Source organism: Nanorana parkeri, unplaced genomic scaffold (assembly GCF_000935625.1).
Source record: "Nanorana parkeri isolate BGI_ZX_2015 unplaced genomic scaffold, ASM93562v1 scaffold1827, whole genome shotgun sequence".
In the NCBI taxonomy this organism is placed as follows: Eukaryota; Metazoa; Chordata; class Amphibia; order Anura; family Dicroglossidae; genus Nanorana; species Nanorana parkeri.
The window spans coordinates 208,104-217,851 of NW_017308095.1; the positions used below are offsets into that span (position 1 = coordinate 208,104).

General features: G+C 44.1%; 1 protein-coding gene across 1 annotated transcript in view; it reads right to left on the minus strand.

Moving 5' to 3' along the window:
- The window catches only part of RBPMS2 (RNA binding protein with multiple splicing 2), a 31,148-nt gene extending 24,021 nt beyond the window's left edge, over window positions 1–7,127 (minus strand). Inside the window, exon 1 of the mRNA XM_018571755.1 lies at window positions 6,988–7,127. Within this exon, the coding sequence (XP_018427257.1) occupies window positions 6,988–7,041 (54 nt within the window). The 5' untranslated portion in view covers window positions 7,042–7,127. The remainder of the gene's footprint in view (window positions 1–6,987) is intronic.
- Window positions 7,128–9,748: the final 2,621 nt, after the last annotated feature.

The window sequence follows — 9,748 nt, forward strand, 5'->3', positions numbered from 1 at the left end:
CTTGTCACTGGCTTTCTACTTCTGGTGACAAGTCTCCCATCCAGCAGCCGGAAGCAATAGACTGGCTATTGCAATTTAAAACAGGTTGACTATTGGTCCCAGCCATTGCCTGCTGTGTTTACATTCATCTGCCTCAGCAGTCATTCCCCAGCTAAAGCTAAGTGGAAAGGGGACACTAGGGTCTACTAGACCCTTAATGTCATCCTAAAGAAAAGCAGTCATGTCCAACGCAATATCACATAGGGCTCATGTAAAATATAAAACAAAAATGTTTCTTCAAGTCACCTGCAAATACTAAAAAACGCAAAACAAGTCGGATCCACCCATTTACGAAAATGACAATTGCGCCACACACAGCAGGTATTGCTGCATGTGCCCATTAAAACCAATTGAAAATTACAACTCATTGAAAATAAAGTTGACAGTATTAAACCTGGCTTCTAATTTTGTCGCTGGCTCCTATTTAAAGCAAATGCGTCAAGCCATGCATTAAAGTAAGAAGTTAAACCATAAAAAAGGCATTCAAGTATCTTAACTATTAAAAATGTATTGTGTATATCAGTCAGCAGAAGATCCTCAAATCTCTGAATTCATGCCGACACTGTCCCTTCTTGTAAAGGCACCACTCCAAGCTCACTCCTGTGATGGACTACACTTATGATACAAATTAGTAAACTAAGTGTGAGGTTGTAGTCCACCATAGGAGTGTCAGCAGGAATTCAGAGATGATTTGAGGATCTATAGCCGAGTGATAACACAAATAAGCTACATTATTGTTAATGGGTAAAGTTGTTACTTGAAGACATTTTAGGATTTAACTCCCGAGTTTAGTGTCACTAAGCCAAGGCAGCCAATTCAACGCAAAGCAACATCCTGAAAATTGCATGACCCATTCTGCTTTAATAGTGCATTAGGGCGTCATGCATGTAGCACTGCAACAAAAACCTGCCCCTTACCACTTAAGAGAATTATGGGGGGAGTGAATTACTTTCCCATAGTTAGAGCCAACATGCGACACTGAATATGTCATGTTGGCTCTATTGGATTCATAACCGAGTGGTCACATACCACTGATATCCTGAACTTCTCTCTTCAGAAGGCTTGACAGTCACTGCTCTTTGTAAACACTACTAGTGACTTCTGTCAACCATCACAAGGTTCCGATTGGCTCTGTACATTGTTACTGACCTGTACAAGGACAATTAAGATCATGGGCATTCACTGGCAAACTAACCAAATGTGTTTTTTTTAGTGCTAGTTTATAAACAGCACTCCAGAAATTACATGTCCCACCTCTTTAAAATACTGTGATTTGCAGGTGGTTAATGTGCATGGCAGCACGCAGTGTTTAAATGCAGCATGCTCCATTTTTTCCCAGTGCTGCTGAACTGGGCCCACTGAAAACAATGGGAATCAATATAGTTGCATCATCAACTTTTTAAAATGGTTGTATGCCTGATCTCTCCTGCATATGGAGACAGTTATTGGTCTGAAAATGGTCTTGAACCTTGCAGAGGACAGCTGAATAGCCTTGAAATGCTTAGCTGAGGGTGTGAAGCTGAATTATCTTTGCCCTACTTTAAGGGGTGCCCAGGAGCACTTCTAGAACGTGTGACAGTTGGGAGGTCTTTTAGGCCCCGTTCACATTGAGCGATTTATCGCGCGATTTTTGTAGCGATATCGCTCATATTTCCGCACTATATCGCTCTATGTAGCTTCACCAATACATTTCAATGTAGCTGTTCACATCTCGTCGCTCAATGTCGCTCAATATCGCTTGTAGCTCGTCGCTGGTAGCTTGTCGCTTCTACATGACCCTTTTTTAGAGCGATTTTGAGCGATATTGCTCCTGATTGCATACAGCCCAATAGGAAGAAGTCGCGCGATGTCGCGCTCAACGTCGCTCAATGTAGCGCGATTTCCATGTCGCTCAGTGTGAATGGGGTCTCAATGTCACAAAATGCTGGACACAATCATTGTGCATTTGAGAAATTATGTGAAATGTTGCAAACATGCAGCGAGTCAGACATTATGTTACAACACCAAAAAAAAAAAAAACACAAAAAAAACCCCACAACACTAAGAAAACTGGTTACGAGATTTTGGTCTATGCAACAAAAATTTTTGCAGACAGTCAAAACACCCCCACTGTATTTTTACATTTTATTGTACTGGGATTGCATTGAGCAACACTGTCCGATGCAGCCCACAAGTGGTGTGAATGAGTCCCAAATGTCCCTTTATTTTGGATAGCCTAGAACCAATCTATGCACCCAAATTAAGAACGCTTGAATCAGGGCATGTAGGGTTTCGTTTGGAGGTTCATCAGCCCAATATCAATTGTTATTGCACACTTATTACTGTGTATGTGGCTCACTTCTTACAAGCCAAGGCAGGGATCATGGCTTTAGCTACAAATGCACCACCACTTATTAATTGTAATAACATATCTGAGTCTATGGCCAAGCTTACACATATTCTTTCGCAAAGGTTTTATTTGGTTTGTCATTTTTTTTCGCATGAAGGTTACAAACCCTGCAACAAGGAACACAAATAGAAAATGTACAGCCACAACATTGTGCAGAGCCCTGCAGGCTGCATAACAGAAGCAGTAGAACAGGTACTAAAGAACAATTTGGGAGCATGAAGAGGCATTGCTGTTAAGTTTTAGTGCGCAAGACCCATAACATGGAAAAGGATTGTAAGGGGGCTTTTTGGGTCAGGTGTCTGAATATTGCGGAGGCGAGATAAATGAGGTTTACGACCCCCTACACCGGAACACTTCGTTCAGATAAGATTACACAAATATTCTAACCTGCTCATAAACTTAGTGCCAGTTTTGCCATCCTAGTAAATGTAAGCTAAAGACAGAGGGGAAGCAGGAGGGCAGAGTTGGCATTGTTTATCTTTGGGAGGAGGGCAATCAGGACAAGCTATATTGCTTGCCTCATTAAGGCCATCCTCCCAAATCTGTCCATTCAAGAGTCTCACCTTGTGTGCATGGGCTGCTTTAGATGGAAACCAGCTAGCAGCTGCCTCCAAAGATGGCGGTCAATCAGATGTCAGTCTCAGGCAATTGGAGACCTCACCCCACCCTCCTCCAAAATGAAAATGCCACCATTAATGTAGTCACACCAAAAACAAACAAAGCTGACCAAACACTGCTCAAACTGCAGCAGAGTACTGCTGAAATTTGAGCCGTGGGTGGCCTTATCGGCACCACTTATCAAAAAGATTAGTTGACGTGTCAAAGGAGCTCAGCCAAAAGACATTGGGTGAACAGCAAATGCAGCCAATCAGCTGAAGTGACTGTTTGGGTATACTGACAGCCATGGGATTTGTGCTGCAAGAACAGAATAGCTCAGCAGCAGCAACAGCATGGATGGGGTAATTGAGTGTTCAGTTCATAGGATTGAACAAAAAAAAACAAAAAAAGAAGTGTAGGGCTTAAGTACAATTTATTGCATATTTTGTTTCTATGTTGCCACATGCTAATACTCCAATTCCACACCACCATTGTGACTAGTAGACTTAGTGTCTGGCTTCCATGTTTTTGCTGCCAGCCCACTGATGGAAGTCAGATCTGGTATATACACGAGATTTGGCACACTAAAGGTGGCCATACACTGTACAACCATCGCAAGACCTTTAATCTTGCGATGGTTGTAAAGCGATTAAAAAAACGTACGATCTGCCCATCTTGGACAGGCAGATCGCACTCTCGATCATTGCAAGCCCGCCCCCCTGAGGGGCGGGCTTCCGATTACCGCAATGCTGAACGTGCAGTGTGCGCGTGCGCACACCGGCCCGTTCGGCATTTGTCTCCTGAGCACCGTTCAAACCAGCCGAAAATCGTACGATTCTCGGCTGGTTTTCTAACATGCTCCTTAGACAAAAGACATGCGACCGTACAGTAGAAACGGTCGCACGTCTTCATTCACACTGTTCGATTCTCGTATGAGAAGCGAGCAGTGTATGGGCACCTTTAGTGTCCATACACATCTGAAACCTCCCCCCAATCAAGAGATTTTGCAAAATCTTGCAATATCTCACAGCTTACAGATGATACCTTACAGGAAGGCACTGGTGAATAACCTTCCCAGGGGCAGCTGTGAGGTCCTGGCTATGTGGCCAGTGACTTCATTTAGCTGATTTTGGCGAAGGTCCACATTAAAAATATGTGGTGCCGTTATACAGTATGCAAATCTGCATACCATGTAATAGATGTTAATCACCCACACTCCAAGTGGAACTTTGTGGGGAAGGGTTAAACCTTGTGACATGCATTTTGGTCTGCTCCTTTGGGTATTCCAAAGCAAACACAGGTTCACCTTGTTGTGACATTCATGTATTACAATGGAAAAGAAATACCGGACCCATGTTAGTCTATGAGGAATTGGATGTGAATTTACATCAGATTATCCCCAATCCTCCATGATCAGGACTGGTGAAATGGAACTCTGATCTGATAGTTCCATGACCGACAGGTGGACCCGATTGGAAAGCCAGTGTGAAAGGACTCCAAATGACCACACTATCAAAGGAGCAAGTGTACCAGATCTTTAAGTCACTACCATGCCTGTAAAATACTCCCATTCCACCACAAAAAGATACAGAACTCTGACATAGGACAATACTAAATACACAATAGTAACCTAGAGACAACGGCAATAGATACCCCAAACAACCAAAATTTTCGTAATCTGAAACAAAAACAAAAAAACAATGCATTTTATAGCCGATTGTAGTGACCTTCTGTACCAAAAAAAGATGGGGCAACTGGAAATCCTAAAAGTGGCTAGTGCCTTCTTTCAGGAGGATGAAGGTCCATCCTGAGCAATCAATGCTGCCCAGTAATTGGGTAGCATGGGTGCTATACACAATCCCTGAAAGAACAGGCACCAGAAAAGGTATAGAATTCTAGACCGATAAAGGTAAAGTAGTGACCTAATGCATTCAAGATTGCTCCCATCAACCAGGGCATGATTGGCATGCACCATCTGTATGTACATACAGGAAAAAAAGCAGATAAAGCAGTTAGAGTTATGCATAAACTTAATATGCTCAAATATTCCAAATACTCAGAAAACTAAGTGCCAAATGTTGAATCAAAATGATACTAAAGAAAGGCCTAATAGAATTTGCTTGATGCCGAATTCAAAAATGTGGTTACTGCACATGGTTGCTCTTTGCTCCAATATGGGGGGATTTAGACACTGGTATAAAAAAAATGGAATGCCAAATACACATCCACATTCGGCAGCTGCAGAAAGCTTGCAGTTTAACAGTTAAAGACCACCAGTCCTAAGCAGCCACCAATAGTAAGGTTCCGCATATAACCCGAGGTGTGAGGGAGGCCCGGTTAATATGCAAGTGATTTTAACTGGCAGCAACAGACAGCTATATATTGATATAAGGAATGAGTTAGATATTTATCTGCAAATAGTTGAAGACAAAATACGATGGCCACCTTATTAATACACAAAGGGTCCACATAAACTCAGGGGAAGTATCCATTCTGAGGTCACTGCAAAAAAATGAGCAGTTCACATTCTGCTTATGGAAAGGGATCTTTACTGTAAAACACTGTAAAAGTGCAGGAGGGCAGTCCACCACAGGAACTGGTTACAAAAAAAACGAAAACCTAAATCATGAGTGTTGTGGCAAAAGTTAGTTTCTTCAGCAGTGTATAAGCCAGTAGCATTTTGTTCAAAATTTTATTTTTGGAGCTCTTTAATTTCTAATAACTAATCGATTTGAATCCATTAACTATCTATAGCAGAATGAGATTTTATATACGATTTTGTAACTGTATACCCAGCTTTAATTGTACATACGTCATTCAGATTCCGGTTTATTTGTGCAGTCACAGCAAAGGAGGTGCAGGTGGTAAATATTGAGATTAAAGGCACCATAGGGTGAAAGAATATACATTTTCCACTAGAATGTATAGAAGGAACAACCTGATGAAGTGTGCACATTAACACAATCACTACCCCTAGGCAAGTCATAGCCGTGATTGTCAATTGGGGGGGGGGGGTTATGACTTTTGTAGGCTATATATTGATGTACTTTATGTAGGCCAAAACAACAACAATAACCTGTGGGCAAAGGGTTTGTGCTTTGGAGGGTCCCCCCACTACAGGTTGAACACAGTGGACATGTGTCTTTTTCAACCCATGTAAACAATGTCATTATGCAAGCGCTGTGTGTTACACAAAGCACTTTAAAAGTGACATGCAACAGTTTCTAATGTGAACACCAAAATAAGCCCTTGATCCAAAAGGTTCTAGTTAGAAATTGGTAATGTCTACATGGTTATTACAATGGTGTAAATCCCGTGGCAGGGCTGACGGGTGGACAGAGCAGAGCCAAACCAGAGGGGAGAGGATGATGATCCACATGAAGCACAGCACCATCAAATTAATGAAATCGACATGTAACAGTTTATTCAAACAAATGCTAAAAAGTGCATATAGAAATTGGTGCAATTTTTTGCATCAGGTGTACCATGTGAATTTTGTGAACCCCCTGGATCTATATACATTGCCATGTAATATTTGGGAAACCCCTGAATGGATGGAAGTTATCAACTTTTTCTAATAAATATACCATGTAATGTTGAAGTTAGAAGAGCCATAGCTGTATTCTATGTAGGTGTAACATGTAAGGTTTGTGGCCCCCTGGATGGATGGATGTATGAAGTAAGAAGAGACATATCTGTGCAATTGTACAATGTAATGTTCCTGGCCCCCTGGATGGATGACGTTAGAGACACCTCTGTATATATCCATGTACGTGTACAATATGTTAGTGGCCCCCTGCACGGCTGTATGAAGAAAGGAGAGAGCGCTTTCACTATTTACAAACAAGGATTCCGAGTGACAGGACACAAGAACTCCGGGACAAGGCTGGGAACCTTCAAAGAGTTGTCGGCTGGGCTTGGTGGGTGGAGAAGCCATGAAATGTTTGTCAGCACTCACTTACCTCCTCTTCTATATTATTATTGTTATGTTCATTGTCTGCCTTGAGGGTGGTCATGGTGTATAAGCCCACAGCTGATTCCTCTGCAGAGTCCACGGTGGCTGGTTGTCGGTCCTCTGTGGCGGAGAATGGTGGTTCGGTCTCCCGGATAGATGGAGGAGGGAGAGTTGGAGGGAGCTTCGGAGAAGTTGTGTGCGGTGCCCGGTGCGGGTGGACGAGGTGGATAGAGGTGTCTATGTGCAGTGCTCAGGTGGAGAGTGCAGAAGAATGAGGGCGGGAGGGCGGCTCTTTATACAACTCCTTCCTCAACTCTCATTAAGGAGGATCGGGATCCGGAGGGGGAGTCCCGGCTCATCACACTCACTCCATTCAACTTCTACAGGAGGCGGGCGGGAGGAGACTCCTCATCATCATCAGCTGGGTGTCCTCCTCCTTCCCACAGTGATCGGCCGATCAGCTGATTACACTCAATACACTTCAACTACCACTGACTGGTGTCACTGAGGAGACGCCGGGGTGTGAGGGAGACTTCATGACACTGATGTACACACAGCACCGACCTAATCCTAGCACTGACCCTCCTCAAGGCAATGACCTAGTCCTAGCACTGACCGACACACAGCACTGATCTATACACACCACTGACCTAATCCTAGCACTGACCTCTCCTCAAAGCAATGACCTAGTTCCAGCACTGATCTCCTCACAGCACTGACCTCTCCTCAAAGCACTGACCTAGTCCCAGCACTGACCTCTCCTCAAAGCACTGACCTAGTCCCAGCACTGACCTCTCCTCAAAGCACTGACCTAGTCCCAGGACTGACCTCTCCTCAAAGCACTGACCTAGTCCCAGCACTGACCTCTCCTCAAAGCACTGATCTACACACAGTACCGACCTAATCCTAACACTGACCTCTCCTCAAAGAAATGACCTAGTCCAAGCATTGACGTAGTCCAAGTATTGCCCTAGTCCCAGCACTGATCTCACAGCACTGACCTCTCCTCAAAGCAATGACCTAGTCCCAGCACCGATCTCCTTACAGCACTGACCTCTCCTCAAAGAAATGATCTAGTCCTAGCACTGACCTAGTCCCAGCACTGATCTTCTGACAGCACTGACTTCTCCTCAAAGCACTGACCTAGTCCCAGCACTGATCACCTCACAGCACTGCCCTAGTACCAGCACTGATCTCTCCTCATAGCACTGACCTAGTCCCAGCACTGACCTCTCCTCAAAGTACTGACCTAGTCCCAGCACTGATCAACTCACAGCACTGCCCTGGTACCAGCACTGACCTCTCCTCAGAGCACTGACCTAGTCCCAGCACTGACCTCTCCTCAAAGCACTGACCTAGTCCCAGCACTGGCTTACACACAGCACAGATCTCCTCAAAGCAATGATCTAGTCCCAGCACTGACCTAGATCCAGCACTGACCTAGTTCCAACACTGACATAAGCTGGCCATACACCTTACAATTATCATTCGATTTCTTTTGTGCCGTCATTGAACCCCGTATTCAATTTTCGCTGGAATACCCCATCATACATAGACCAATGTGGATTTCAGTTATCGTTCCTTAGCAATACTAACTGAACAGATTTCGTCGATTGACAGAACAGATTTTCGTTTGTGCATGTGCAGTGTTCATGTTGCACTTTTTTTCCGTATGAAAACGCCACTAATTCTACGATTTGAAAAAAGTTTTCCAGCCTGACCGATCGAGGAAATTCGGGCCAGGAGTACAGTAATTGTGACCGTTCACTTCCCATCAACTGGCCGATTATCGTACGAAAACCCGATCATGTTTCGATTTCCGAACAATAATCGCAATGTGTATGGGCGCCTTTGAACACACAGCACTGATCTCCTCACAGCACTGACCTAGTCCCACCACTGACTAACACACAGCACTGATCTGCTCTGGGCCAGGCAATGGCCACATACTGGTTTGAGGGGTCTCCCTCTAATTTACAGGGGTCTCTCAGGCTGAAAGCGGCCTTCACCTTCTAAATTGTGTGACGTGGAATTGTGTGACGTGGATTTCCACTTTGTACAGCCAGATTGTGATGACACCTATTTATAATTATTATGACTTATCTTCTCATTCACACAGTATACATGTAAGCCCTAGTCACACTTCAATGTCAGCCTTTCAGGCGGTTTCAAAGCGTCTTTTGTGCGGGTTTTTTTTTTCAGGCTTGCTCATTTTTGTTTTAGCCAATGGAAAGTTAGTGACTAGAAGGAGGAGACCGTTATTGGGAGCAAAATCACTTTTTTCAACTGTATTGAAATGTCACAAAATGACATGTCATCCATGTTTATTTACTGCAGCACGGTACAATACGTGCGGCACATCACGCACAAACCACTCCGGTGTGGCTGTGTGAACTGAACTAGTAGGACATGAGGCAATTACCCTTGTCTGTGCGTTGGGTAAGGTTGCCCAGGGTGTATATGGGCTGTTGATGAGGTTGTGATTTATCCCGTTGTTTGTTTTTGAACGCCTCATACCTATGTCATTCAAACTTTTCATGTCAGCAGAAGCTGCAGATACAACTAATGACCTTATTTAATAAAGAGCTGATAGAGCCAGGGCGGTCCCTATAATGAGGCAGCCTGAAGCGGTTGCCTCAGGAGGCATCTCATTTTTGAGCAGCTGGGTGGTGGTGGGGCGGCTGAGAGCTCTTAGCAACCTATGGCACAGTGCGCGGCTTCCCGCCCAGCTCACTGACTTCACCAGTTGCCAGAAGCTGAGCTGGGAC